The sequence below is a fragment of the Hemiscyllium ocellatum genome, chromosome 25, assembly GCF_020745735.1.
Source record: "Hemiscyllium ocellatum isolate sHemOce1 chromosome 25, sHemOce1.pat.X.cur, whole genome shotgun sequence".
In the NCBI taxonomy this organism is placed as follows: domain Eukaryota; kingdom Metazoa; phylum Chordata; class Chondrichthyes; order Orectolobiformes; family Hemiscylliidae; genus Hemiscyllium; species Hemiscyllium ocellatum.
In genome coordinates this window covers 6,159,994-6,174,825 of record NC_083425.1, presented here as the reverse complement: position 1 = coordinate 6,174,825, position 14,832 = coordinate 6,159,994, and the positions used below count along the sequence as shown (strand labels likewise).

At 40.2% G+C, this 14,832-nt stretch overlaps 1 protein-coding gene across 1 annotated transcript in view; it reads right to left on the bottom strand.

Moving 5' to 3' along the window:
- LOC132827741 (sodium-coupled monocarboxylate transporter 1-like) overlaps positions 1-14,387 on the bottom strand; it is a 49,882-nt gene extending 35,495 nt beyond the window's left edge. The window contains exons 1-5 of the mRNA XM_060844435.1: positions 14,325-14,387; positions 7,987-8,141; positions 6,424-6,564; positions 3,572-3,701; positions 1,287-1,375 (exon numbers count right to left, since the gene is read on the bottom strand). Of these exons, the coding sequence (XP_060700418.1) occupies positions 1,287-1,375; positions 3,572-3,701; positions 6,424-6,564; positions 7,987-8,141; positions 14,325-14,384 (575 nt within the window). The 5' untranslated portion in view covers positions 14,385-14,387. The remainder of the gene's footprint in view (positions 1-1,286; positions 1,376-3,571; positions 3,702-6,423; positions 6,565-7,986; positions 8,142-14,324) is intronic.
- Between the last annotated feature and the right edge of the window lie 445 nt (positions 14,388-14,832).

Below are 14,832 nucleotides of genomic sequence, written 5' to 3'. Positions count from 1 at the left end.
CCTCACCTGACAAAGAGAGAGCACTCCAAAAGTTTGGACTATAACCTGGCGTTACGTGATTTCTGACTTCATAATTGACAGTGCAACGAAACATACTGGAAATAGTGGGGAATCCTCGGTCTAGTGAGAATGAAGAACTTAAATAGTTCATTTGAAGTATTTGGAATATTAATGAGACAGCTGACAATGCTCCTACACACACCTATATACGAGGGGGGTTTAAAGAGGTGCCTAAGGAGGTGGCAGGTACACTTGGTTTGATTTCCAGAATCTGAAGTATTCCCTGTGGATTGAAAAGTACAAAGGTAACTATGCTGGAAAGAAAGGAGGAAGAAACTGGAAACTGTGGTCAGTTAACCTGATACCAGTACCCAGAAAAATGCCAGCACCAATATTAAAGAAATGGTAACAAGTCACTTGGAAAATTTCAATCTGATTAGGCAAAGTCAAATTGGCTTTATCCAAGGGAAATTGCATGACGAGTCCTGTAGAGTTTTTTTTGATGATTTACCTTGTGGGTGTAATCAACAGAATAAATAATGGGAAGCCAGTAGATGTGATACACTTACATTTTCAGAAGGCTGTAGTGATTGTAACAAGGTCAGCCAGGTGAATATGAGTTCCCTGATTGGGGCTGTTAATCTGGTTTAATCAGGGAGTTCTGGCTGACAGATATGAACAGGAGAGTTAGAAATTTTGTCACTGACAGCTGGTTCAGAGGAAGCTGGATCAGTGCTGAGTGCTATGCATATGCATAGCTTCACCAAGATTTCCTTCCTCTCATAATCCACTTGCAATATTACATTTCGTACTAAGAGAATTAAGGGATCTGGGAATAGAGTATCGTTGTTCAAGTTTAAAGTAATGATTGTCAATTTTGTAATACTAATCTTGTAAATGGGTTTAAGGATACAGTGTGGGGATAAAGGCACGAAAGTGGATGATCAGCCCTGATCAGTTTGACTGATGGAGCAGATTTCACAGGTTCAAGCTCCTATGTTCCTGGAGTGAGAAGGTAAGAATTAGTTGTGATCTTATGAATGGCAGAACAAGCTTGGTAGGTCATATGGCACACTTGACCAAAATCTAGGAATGCCTCCAGAGTTGGTAACTCAATGACACATGATGAAGTGCTAAAATAAATGACCAATGGAAGTTGACAGTAACAATTTTTTTGTATAGTTTATTTCCAATTAAAACATTGTGAAAATATATTCAGTATCAACGTCTGGCAAAAAATTCCAACTAATGTTAACCTATTGCTAAAGTTGTGAGAAATTACATACCTTAAAGTGCCACTGTATGCACCGGCAACAAAAAGTCCAGGAAATCCAGGCATCTGATGAAACAGCTCCATAACTAATAAGGGGGTCAACTTCCAAAGGAAAATTTAGAAATAAAAATGAACATTTGTGAAAATGATTCAGAATATTTATGTTACAATGACACTATGTTTCAGCATTGGTTCAGCTGTAGCAGCCTTTCCTCTGAATGTGAGGATTCTGGGTCCAAGTTCATTTCCAGAGACCGGAGGGCATTCTCGGCTGATATTTCAGTGCAAGACTAAGAGTGTATTAGGTGAGGCATGAAACTAAATCCCTGTCTGTGCACACAAATTAATTTACAAGATCACATAAAACTATTTGAAGAGTGCAAAGTTGTCCCCATAGCTAGGTCAATCATCAACAAAATCAGTATCGGTAGTACCACTGGAGACAGTGTAGGTTTGATAATCTGGAGGCTGTCTGTGTGGGGTGTGTTGCCTCTCTAGTCACTTCTCGTCCATGCTCTCTCACATGGGTGATCTGTGCATCTGCTGGAAACCTCTGAAATGACGCTGCCATGAAACTACTGGATCCTACCTGGCAGCTTTGATGCATGAACTGAAAACTTGAACCCACTTGTAAATCACGAGTTCTGCTGTAAGAGGGCCCTGACACTAACATTATTTAAAGGACCAAGTACCTAATCTAGAGATCAGGTAATTTAGAATATCATCTGCTATTTCTAAGTCACTGGACATGACCTGGAGTGCATTTGGAGATATTGTGGAGAGTTCCTGCATTGGCAGGAGGTGTTGTAGGATTCTCAAAGGGTTGACATAAGGTTTAGTGTGCTGTCCACGCAAGGATTGCAAGAGATAAGGGTTCCTACAGTCACAGTGCCTCTGGAGAAATGGAGCAAAGGCTGCAGAATTATTCAGCTGTTTGGATGCCCCTTATAAACTGGCTATAGACTCCTCTCTGCTCCTTGGTAATGACAAGATCCCTCTGGCAACTCAGCCAGTGCTCTGGAACTTACCAGGAAGTGAAGTCAAAAATTAAGTTAAAATAAAGATGCATTGCCATTTGATGTCCAAATGGCAAATTGGTGCCTGAAGTTCTGAGACACTGCATGTAATTGAGAGGACAGGATAGAGTGGTGCTTGTACAAGAAAACCCTTGAACAATGCATTAGAGCTATAGCTAAGCAATAATATCCTGCAGGTGCCAGTCTGTGAGAGGCCAAGATCACAGACTGGTTTTATCTGCAGAGAACTCTATTTCAGGCTACAGAAGAAAGGTGGCAGGTTAACTCATTGTAATTCATCAAGGGTTTGCTCTTCATTGTTTGCTAACTGCCCTTTTTTCTAAAGGATACATATAACTTATTGGTTAGCATTTTTCATATTTTTCTTTTCTTGTGTCTTGGGTGCTAACTTGTCCTTTCATTTGCATCAGGATCAATATCACTACAAGATATGGCCTTACATGCAAGAGTCAAGATAGTGTTTTCTCCAAAAGAGTTTGGAGGGGTTAGCTGATTGTGGTCAGTTTCATTAATCACCTCAATCACTACATCTGTGGAACCAACCATGGTGCAATGTCTAGAGAGCAATAACTCAACTTCCACTACAAGTAGATTTCAAAGAGAGCAATTGAAGTTCAGACTATTACCATGTAATTTAAGAGTGCTGTCATTATAGCTCTAGGTAGTCTTTGAAGGGGAACTAGGAGTGGCATTCTAAATGATGGGCCAACCTCAATGGGTTATCAGGAGATGGCCTGTGCATCCAAGTAAGTGTCTAATTTGACAGTTTTTTGGAATCCTTTCCTGAAAATAGCTAGCCATGATGTGGAGACTTCACCAGATGGAGGATCAGTGCTCCGAAAGCTTTGGATTTCAAATAAACCTGTTGGACTATAACCTGGTGTCGTATGACTTCTGACTCTGAAAGTGAGTCCTCCATCACCTGCATTAAATCCCATTTCTCTCCTTTTACAATGTGCCATATTATCTGTTCAGTATATTTAGCTTAAAACACTTTGCATTTACTTAGTGTTCATGTACATTGCAGTGATCATGTCATCATTTTGCTGTTGTACCCAAAGATGGTGAACTTGGTCAGGATACTGAGAAACGTGATGATCAGGACCATGAAAAAGCCCTGGGGAAAGTCTGCAATTAGTTCCTTTTTATGGGGATCTGATTATAAATTGCAGACAATATATATTTGTTTTACTAATGCAAGAATCAAAATAAAATGCATGTTATAACAAATACATTTAATTTCAAAAATAATTTCACTTACCTCGTCAGTGGAGTTAACTCTGTTCGCTTTTATTGGGTCACAGTTTTCGTAAACGGCGTACATAACTAAACCACATAGGCAGGATATTGTGAACAGAATACAAATACTAATCAAGTTCAGGATGACAGCTCTATTAAAACCAAAGTCAAGTGTTAGTTATACATAAAATAAGATTCTTTACAACCTATAATACTTACAAAGAAAGGAAGGACGTGCATTTCTATGTCCTTAAGATGTCTCAAAGTGCTTAAATACCAGCAATTACATTTGAAATGTAGACAAACACAGTCACACAAAAAAAAACCAAAGTGAGGAAGCTACGTCATCCTTGGCTGAAGGGTACGTTTTGGCCAGGACATGTTAAACCAGCTTGCTTTTCTTCATATGATGTCACTGGCTTTCTGACAATAATCTATCAATCTATTCTGTATCATCAGTAAAATTAAACAAAGAGAAGTCAGCAATGTTGTCAAGCAGCAAGCATACAGCAAAACTCTGTTCATCGATCCTCATTGTGGATTCTACTGCTCCTCGGATGTTGCCTGAACTGCTGTGCTTTTCCAGCACAACTCTATTCTAAACCACTCCAGACCCAATTACAGTTTTCAAATCCTCTGGGACTTTTCCAGAATCTAAGGATTCTTGGAAGTTTATTACCAGTGCATCTACTATCTCTGTAGCTACTTCCTTTAAAAACCTAAGCTGTAACCCATCAGATCCAGTGGACTTGTCAGCCTTTAGCCTGATTTGTTTCCCTAACTTATTTTTCTCTAGGACTAGTTATTCCTCACCCTCTTCATCTCCTTGATTTAGTATTTTTGGAATATACTTAGTGTCCACTACTGTGAAGATTGATGTAACATATTTATTCAAGTCATCTGCCATTTCCTGGCTCCCTATTGTTATTTCCCCAGCTCTGTTCTCTAAGAGGCATATGTTCTTTTTCACATATTTTTAATAAAGCTCTTTTTCATAGAATCATAGAATCCCTACAGTGTGGAAATAGGCCATTTGGCCCAACAAGTCCACACCAACCCTTCAAAGAGTATCCCACCCAGATCCATTCCCTTACTCTATAACCCTACATTTTCGTTGACTAATGCACCTAACCTACACATCTCTGAACACAATGGGCAATTTAGCATGGCCAATTCACCCTGACCTGCACATCTTTGGAGGCTTCTTTTTTACGTTACTAGCTAGTTTGCCCTCATAGATTATTTTCTTACGTTTTTTGGATTTTTTTTGTTGACTTTTAAAAAAACATTCCCTATCTACTGATTTACCACAAATCTTTGCCACATTATATGTTTTCTTTTAGTTTGATGCTATCTTTAACTTCCCTGGTTAACTATCGTTAATTTATCTGGAATTCTTCTTTCTCTTTAGAATATTTCTTCACTGTGAGTCTTTTTTACATGTCTGTCTATGTTTATCAACCATTTTTTCTGCTGAATTCCTTCCCTAATCCACTCCAGCTAACTCTGCCTTCATTTCTTTGAAATTACTCTTATTTAAGTTTAGCACAGTTCTTTCCAAACCAATTTTCTCACTCTTAAACTGAATGCCAAATTCTACTTTGTTGTGATCCTCGAGGATCTGTTATTCTAAAATCATTTATTAACCTGCTTCATTACACATTGACAAATCCAAAATAACCTATACCTAGTTGAATCCACATATTGTTTGCGAAAACCATCTCAAATATATTTTGAATTCTTCCTGGCTATCTCTATCAATTTGATCTCTTAAGTCAACATAAAGATGAAAGTCAAGCATCTGTTTTACATGCAAACATTATCTTCTGATATATTCTTTGTCCTATAGCACAGCTACTGGTATGGGGTCTATAGACCATGCTTATTAGTATGTTCTTCTCTTTGCTATTCCTTACCTCCATCCATATGAATTCTATATTTTCTGATCCAAGATTATTTCTTGCTAAAATACTAAGAATTTCGTACTAACAAAGCTACCCCAGCACCCTTCCCTTCATGACTGTCCTTTCAAAATGATACATAACCCTGCTTCAATCTCTTTGTAATAATGTCTCCATAACAGCCATAAGATAATACTTGTTCACTGTTATTTATGCCATTAATTCATTTATACAGTATTAACTACTGTAAACATTCACATAAAGAGCCATTTAGGTTTTGCCTTTTTAGCTTTTGATCCTTTTTTGTCTCAATTTGTTGCTTTCTGTTTGTTTGCTCTGCCCTCCTCTGTTTCACTCTGAGTTTAATTGTTAAAATAGTTGCTATACAGTACCACCCTCTTCTTTTTCCAGGACACTGAACCCAGTATGGATCAAATAAAGCCTGTTTGACTGAAGCCACTCCTTTCTATCCCTGTACAGACACCGGTGCCTTAAGAATTGTAACCCGTTCCTTTAAGCCACGGATTTAACACCATTATTTCTCCTATGCCAGTTTGCCGTTGGCTCAGTTAGTAACCTTAATAATGTTAACCTTTGGAGGTTCTACATTTTAGTTCAGCTAGTAACCCTTCAAAATTCTTCAGGATAACCTGGTACCCAGTTAGTATCCTCAATGGCCCAATTTCCTTTAACTGTGACCATGCAAATCTTATTGCAACCAGTTGACGTATTGACTGGTACACTTGGGTTATCTGGGTTATGGGTATACCTGCACCATTAGTAGCTGAAGTACATTGAAAAATTCAGTTTAGATTTGAAATTTCAGAAGTTTTGTGCCTCATCAGTTCCTGGTTCCCTCGGAGTAAGGCCTGTTTAAGTCCTTCCAAATTCCTTTGTCTTAACAATTAACAAAGTGATGGAAAATCATCGAAATGATTTTGCAATTTTGGCTTAGCGAATAAGATTAACTTACTTTTTTGCTTCTTTCTCGCTCTTGCAAGCCAAGTATCTTTGTACTTGCACTTGGTTACAGCCATATAGTGATATCCATCCAAATAAAGCTCCAAAACACGCAGTCCAAAATGTGTATCTTTTCCTTGGGTCAGGATCAAAGCTGAATAAAAGATAATTCCCAATTAGTTCACCAAATATAACTTCTTTTTATCTTCTACATATATCTGTTACAAACTCACAACAAAGTACTGGTGTCTGTCAGGTAAGTGAACTCATGATTCCTACACTTGCTTCTGATCAATTATTTCTTTAATCTATTTTAAATAAAATTGATGAGATGTAGGAGCTGCTGGACTGGCTAGAATTTATTACCTAACCTTAATTGCTGTTGCATAGGTGGTTCTAAAACAAGAAACTAGAACTCGTTGTAAGTTATGTTCAAGCAGTGGAGGAGGATTGCTGGACTTGTTGAATGCTGTGCATTCAAAGTTGTTTGTTTTTCATTTAGCCTATTTTTCTGATCAACCTTTTCAGAGATGTTGTTACCTACCTCTGGAGCAGGTGGGACTGGAACTGGGGCCTCTTGGAACCAGGGACAGGGGCACTATCACTACACCACAAGAGGACCCTATAAACGTGAAGGAGAAAGTGAGAACTGCAGATGCTGGAGATCAGAGTTGGAAAATGTGTTGCTGGAAAAGCGCAGCAGGTCAGGCAGCATCCAAGGAGCAGGAGAATTGACATTTCGGGCATGAGCCCTTCTTCAGGAAACTTGACCCTATAAACATGTCAAACAGTGAATTAAGGACTGAGCTGAAGATGGCAAGGGCTCAGCTGGGATTTAAACACAGGCCTTCAATTGATTTCTCAGTCAGGAGTCATCAACATGACCAAAAATGTCTGACTGTCTCCTGGACAAGTGGACAACCGGGGTGCGTGAACAATGTAGGAGCAGGGAGTCACCAAATTCCATAAAGACAGCATCTTTCTCTCCTTGTAGAGAAGTAACACAGAATTGGAAGACAGCTAGCTGTTCTCACTCACCATTTGCCTCTAAGCTTCTGCCTCTAACCAGTGACTGAGACACTGAAGTGTACCAACTGACCTGTGTCTGCAGAAAAGAATTGAAAGAACTTGAAAAGGTTATTGGAGATCAGAAAGATTTTGAAAAAGCCAAAGGTAATCTAACTGCATGCTGAGGTGTGCTGCTATTGAATTGTGTTCCACATTTTTTCTCTTGATCCTCATAACACACGTGCTGATTATCTATATCTGTCTGCATTTAAAAGTGGCGTTGAGAAAAAGGTAGAGTTTAAATTTGAGAACTTTAAATTGATAATCAATATTTTTGTGGTTAGAACTGATTTTTTTGTAATAAATAGCAGTTTCACGTTAAATGCAGAAATGTGGTCAGTGATTTCTGTTATCTGAGTTCATCAGATAGGAAAGCTGAGAACCTTTAAGTAATTTGTTTCGATCATTAACTTTTCTGACACAACCAAGAGTAGTAGGGCTCGATTTTCAGTGCACTTTCCCAAGTGGGTCATGAGACTTCAGTAACACTCAAGGCAAAGATTCTCACTCAAAAAGATTAGTCCGGCCACCATTCTTTGCAATGTTCCAAATCTTTCCAAAACTTCCAACGTGGATTGATCCCTTAATCAGCACAGCCAGAAGACTAATCACCATAATGCACAGCTGGAATGCATCTGTCCAAACAACAGCTTTAATACCGCCCTGGGAATAAATGACAAATAACAATGGATTTAGCTCAGTGGCCAAGTGAGAGATGCTAACACTGAAAGTGGCTTCACCATGCCCCTGACAGAGTACCAGTCCAGTTCAATTTTAAATGCATCTATAATTGACTACCTCATTTAAAGGAATAGAAGTAGCTATTTGCTCCTTGAACATTTCCTTCTTCCAGGCTTCGTCGGTAGCAGACATTTCTATCTAGTCAATCCCTTTCTAAATTTTACAAACCACAATCAAAACAACCCTTCTGATTCTATATTTTAGGCAATTGAAGTCTAATGTCTCTGATTTTTCCCCAGAAACTAATCATTAGAACTCAAGTTATATTCTGGTGAATCTCTGCTGCATTATCAGATACAGGCTGATTGTAGCAACAGATGATTTCCGTTCATAAACTCTTAATCCTTGGGTGGGACAAATGATCTGGTAGTTCAAATTCCACAAAGGTAGCTGGGGAAATTAAATTCAGTTATTCCAATAACATCTTGAATTAAAAAGCTGGTATTATTGATGGAGAACATGAAACTACTGATTATCATTTTTTTAAAAAACTGGTTTCTCATGTCATTCCAAACCTTTCATGGTTTGGTACATATTTTCCCAACAATGCAGTTGATTCTTAACTACGGATATATTTATATTAACCTGTTCTGACATGTAATGACACACCACTATAACAAGTGATACTTGAACCGGGGCCTTCTGTCACAGAGTTATGGACACTATCATTGCATCTCAACAGTCCAATATGTCTAATCAACCTGTTAATGACACATCTGCAGGACAGATAGGATATGAACCTAGATTTTCTAAGGCTCTTAACTGCACTCTGATATGACATAACAAGAAAAACAGTCTGAATACATCAGCTAACACTGCCCCAGACATTAACACAACAAAAACACACCCAGCCAAATCAACTCTACAACATCCTGATCTTGAACATCTGAGGACATGTCAAAATTGGGAGAACTCTAATCAATCTACAGCCCTGACATAATCATGCTTACAGAGTCATACTTTTCAAATAATGTCAGAATCCCCAGATATATCCTGACTGAGAAAAGATGTAGGCACCCTGGTATACATCCAGCACTGGATTTCCTCAGTATTTACTTCAGATCCTGTGAACTCTCATAGTATTAGGTCTAAAGTGCAAAGAGAAACCCCCTGCTAACTATCACCTACAAACCTCTCTTCATGTGAATAAATACATGTTTGTGTTAAACACCATTTGAAAGACAGCAGCAAGGACATGAACGCAGTCCAGCTGAGGCACCACTACTGACTGAATTGCCTCAGTCTTAAAGGATCTCTGGATGTATGTTTGCTCACTGAGCTGGAAGGTTCATAAAGGACCTCTGCCAGATTGGTCTTGCAGCAGTAAGTGAGATACACCCTTAACTTTATCCTACCAATCTACCTGTCTACCTGTCATAGCTGTGTCTGCCCATGCCTGTGGTGTTAAGAGCAACTACTGGAGAGTCCTTGTGATGTGTGACTCTACCATCAAATAGATTACAAACAGATCTAATGTCTCAAAATATGGCATCAAGAAGGCACTGAGAAGCTGTTCACAGCTGTGTTTTGGCATATCCGTCTCCGTACTATCACCTTAAAGACAGCGAACTAATTCTTGTTCAATAAGGAGGGTAGAGGAGCACTGAGTATGTCTGAAAATGGGGTGCTAACCTGGTTAAGCTATAATGCAGGATCCCACAGATAACAGCGGAAACAACGTATTATAGTCAGAGGTAATTACTCTCACACTCAATGGATCAGGTTCCTACTATACTCAGTCATGAATGGTAATGACCAGTTAAGTATCTCATTAGAGGAGAGGGTCTATGAATGTTTAATCCTCAATGGAAGGTAGAGTCCAGCACTTGGGCATAAAAGCCAAGGCTGAAGGGCTTTCAAAGATCTTTAGCCAGGCATGTCGATCCATCTTGGTGAATCTCTGAAGACAGTACTGTCGGAAAAGATTTGCTAACCCATGATAGGCCCACAAAAGCAAAATTGGCCAAACTGTACCGGAACACCCAGAATTCCCGAGCAGCTCACAAGCTGGATCAGACAGCACACAGACAAGGGAATACACTGTAAGCTCTCATGGACATGACAGAGCACCACAGATATGTCAAAACCCTAAGCGCAGTTTCACAATCCAGCAATATCAAAGCCACACAAAGAGCAGGTCAGATAGACAGGCACCAGCAAAGGACATGCTCCAGGAACAGGACAATGGAAGCACCTCACCACTTTAGAAGAGACTTTAACACCTACCTGTGAAGATGAATGGAACCATGATACTATCAGGATGTTGCATTGCGTGAAGGAACAGGACATTCATCCGATAAACTGTTTTCCAATTAGCATCCTTGCAACTAACTCACTCCAATTCAAGAAGCATTGGAATTTTCCATTTCTTAATCAGTGTCATTGTGCAGTTTTACTATAAAACTGGTCTCATCCTCAGCTCTGGGAGGAGAAATCTGATCTACCTGTGCAGACTGTCAATTCTGTGTCAGCCTCGTCAATTTCTCCTCCAGTGATATAGCTTGCAATAAACTGTCTGTCGATTTCACTGTGAGCTGTGTTTTGTGACCCCTAACCTATTGGCCAAAGTTTTCCGACATGCATCATCATGGAATCTGGTCTTCAGTCAACTCAATGAGACAACCACAAAACAAGTGAATTCTCTCAAAGCAGTGATGGTTATTGCTGAAAATGTGTTGCTGGTTAAAGCATAGCAGGTCAGGCAGCATCCAAGGAAGGGCTGATTCCTGATGAAGGGCTTATGCCCGAAACATCGAATTTCCTGCTCCTTGGATGCTGCCTGACCTGCTGTGCTTTAACCAGCAACACATTTTCAGCTCTGATCTCCAGCATCTGCAGTCCTCACTTTTTACTCGAGTGATGGTTATTGGCCCACAACTTTCTGGCTGTGATGCTGAAGACCTGTTTTTCAGAACTAGCCATCTCTCTCACCAAGCTGTTCAAGTACTGCACCAGCATTGGCATCTGCCTGATAAATGAATTCCTAACCAGATATACTCTGTTCAGAAGTGCCAAGACAAATGACTCAGGGTGATGCACCAGCAGACAATTTGCCACGATCTGCCTTTGGGGCAGAAAACTCATGGAATGGAATAGATTTCCTTGTCCACAAAGACCAGACAAAATCCTGCTTTACTCATTAGCACCACAGCAGGTTCCTTTTAATCGGAACCTGCTGTCAGTCGGAAGTGACAGTACTTCTGTTGAATAAAGGGAACTATGGAGCTATGAGGGAGGAGCTGGCCAAAGTTCAATGGTGCAATACCTTAGCAGGGATGACAGTGGAGGAACAATGGCGGATATTTCTGTGTATAATGCAGAAGTTGCAGGATCAGTTCATTCCTAAAAGGAAGAAAGATCCCAGGAGGAGGCATGGGCGGCCGTGGCTGACGAGGGAAGTTAAGAAACATATAAAGTTAAAAGAGAAAAAGTATAACATAGCAAAGATAAGTGGGAAAACAGAGGACTGGGAAGCTTTTAAAGAACAACAGAGGATTACTAAGAAGGAAATACGCAGAGGAAAAATGAGGTACGAAGGTAAACTGGCCAGAAATATAAAGGAGGATAGTAAAAGCTTTTTTAAGTATATGCAAGGCAAAAAAATGGTTAGGACTAAAATTGGGCCCTTGAAGACAGAAACAGGGGAATATATTACAGGGAACAAAGAAATGGCAGAAGAATTAAATGGGTACTTCAGATCTGTGTTCACTGGGGAAGACACAAGCAATCTCCCTGAGGTAACAGTGGCTGAAGGACCTGAACTTAAGGGAATCTATATTTGCCAGGATTTGGTGTTGGAGAGACTGTTAGGTCTGAAGGTTGATAAGTCTCCGGGGCCTGATGGTCTACATCCCAGGGTACTGAAGGAGGTGGCTTGGGAAATCGTGGATGCGTTGGTGATTATTTTCCAGAGTTCAATAGATTCGGGTCGGTTCCTGAGGATTGGAGGGTGGCTAATGTTATACCACTTTTTAAGAAAGGTGGGAGAGAGAAAGCAGGAAATTATAGACCAGTTAGTCTGACGTCAGTGATGGGAAAGATGCTGGAGTCTATTATAAAGGATGAAATTACGGCACATCTGGATAGTAGTAACAGGATAGGACAGTCAGCATGGATTTATGAAGGGGAAGTCATGCTTGACTAATCTTCTTGAATTTTTTGAGGATGTAACTCTGAAGATGGACAAGGGAGATCCAGTAGATGTAGTGTACCTGGACTTTCAGAAAGCTTTTGATAAAGTCCCACACAGGAGGTTAGTGAGTAAACTTAGGGCGCATGGTATTGGGGGCAAAGTACTAGATTGGATTGAAAATTGGTTGGCTGATAGGAAACAAAGGGTAGTGATAAAAGGCTCCATTTCAGAATGGCAGGCAGTGACCAGTGGGGTACCGCAGGGATCCATGCTGGGACCGCAGCTTTTTACAATATATGTTGATATAGAAGATGGTATCAGCAATAACATTAGCAAATTTGCTGATGGTACAAAGCTGGGTGGCAGGGTGAAATGTGATGAGGATGTTAGGAGATTACAGGGTGACCTGGACAAGTTAGGTGAGTGGGCAGATGCATGGCAGATGCAGTTTAATGTGGATAAATGTATGGTTATCCACTTTGGTGGCAAGAACAGGAAGGCAGATTACTACCTAAATGGAATCAATTTAGGTAAAGGGGCAGTACAGAGAGATCTGGGTGTTCTTGTACACCAGTCAATGAAGGCAAGCATGCAGGTACAGCAGGTAGTGAAGAAGGCTAATAGCATGCTGGCCTTCATAACAAGAGGGATTGAGTATAGAAGCAAAGAGGTGCTTCTGCAGCTGTACAGGGCCCTGGTGAGGCCACACATGGAGTACTGTGTGCAGTTCTGGTCTCCAAATTTGAGGAAAGACATTCTGGCTATTGAGGGAGTGCAGCGTAGGTACACGAGGTCAATTCCTGGAATGGAGGGATTACCTTACACTGAAAGACTGAAGCGACTGGGCTTGTATACCCTTGAGTTTAGAAGACTGAGAGGGGATCTGATTGAGACATATAAGATTATGAAAGGATTGGACACTCTGGCAGTAGGAAACATGTTTCCGCTGATGGGTGAGTGCCGAACCAGAGGACGCAGCTTAAAAATACGGGGTAGACCATTTAGGACACAGATGAGGAGAAACTTCTTCATCCAGAGAGTGGTGGCTGTGTGGAATGCTCTGCCCCAGAGGGCAGTGGAGGCCCAGTCTCTGGATTCATTTAAGAAAGAGTTGGATAGAGCTCTCAAAGATAGTGGAATCAAGGGTTATGGAGATAAGACAGGAAGCGGATACTGATTAGGAATGATCAGCCATGATCATATTGAATGGCGGTGCAGGCTCGAAGGGCTGAATGGCCTACTCCTGCACCTATTGTCTATTGTCTAATCATCAGCACAGCAATGGAAGATGCAGTCAACACTGCCATCAAATGGCTATGGCTCATCAATCAGCTGCTGGTGTTTTGTCTGAAGCCATTGCTTTAGATAACTGAACCATGAAGTACTTAAAGGTTATTCAGGTCGTGGCAGGGATGGTGGCGTACCATGACGACTTGTACACATCAGTGGGTTGCATGGTAATCCTGGACAACCATAATGAACCAAGTGTCTGCAGCCTGAGTGAAAAGGAATATGAGCTCAGGAGTCTATATGGTTTTCTCCTGCTGCTTTTTCTTTTATACTTATGGCTGAAAATATTTTATACTTTTATACTTATGTACTTACAAGGTGAGTGTCTTAGAATCTGTTGATCCTGTGAGCTCTAACAGCCAACTGTGACAGGACGCAGAGTCCTGGGGACAGCAGAAGCTATAAGTTCAGCTCCAAGTCATACACCGTCCTGACTTGGGATGCTTCACTATCGCTATGTCAGAATTCTGAACCCCCTTGCTAACAGTGCTCTGCATGGACCTGTACCACTAGGATTGGATCAAGAAGGCAGCTCACCATGATCTTCAAGAGCACTTAGGGTTGAGCAATATATGTTTGCATTATCATTGACATTATATATCCAATGAACAAACAAAATAATCCACCAAAATAACTAATTTCAACCTAACTGTAAGAAATCTGTAATAATTGTATGTTCTTACCAGTGTTGTATACAGTGTACACACAAGTCCTGTTATTACAACTGAAATCCACAAGTCCATTCCAGTAACTGAAAAATAAAGTTATTTAAACATTGAGTTTTTAAAATGCTATTGACTGTCATTATGACATAATTTAAATGGTAGAATTAAGTGCTCTAAAACTATTTCAGGCATATACCACAATTTTTTAGAGATTTTTAAATCATGAAGTTTTCTTATTCATAATACCTAGTCCCTGATTTTATATGCAAACGAAATTGCCAGAGTGCACAGGCTCAGGAGGAAAAACAATTAATGTGCACATGGCCAAACCATAAGCTAGCTCCACACTGAATTTGCTGCCACCCAGCAGGGCAATGTTTAACTTCCCTAACCACCTTTTTAAAAACACTTCTATCACCAAAAACAGATGTATGGGATCATCATAAGTTCCTCTCCAAGCCATACACCATTCTGAAACAATATCATCATTCGTTTCACTGCTGCTAGATCATCAAGCTGCAACTCC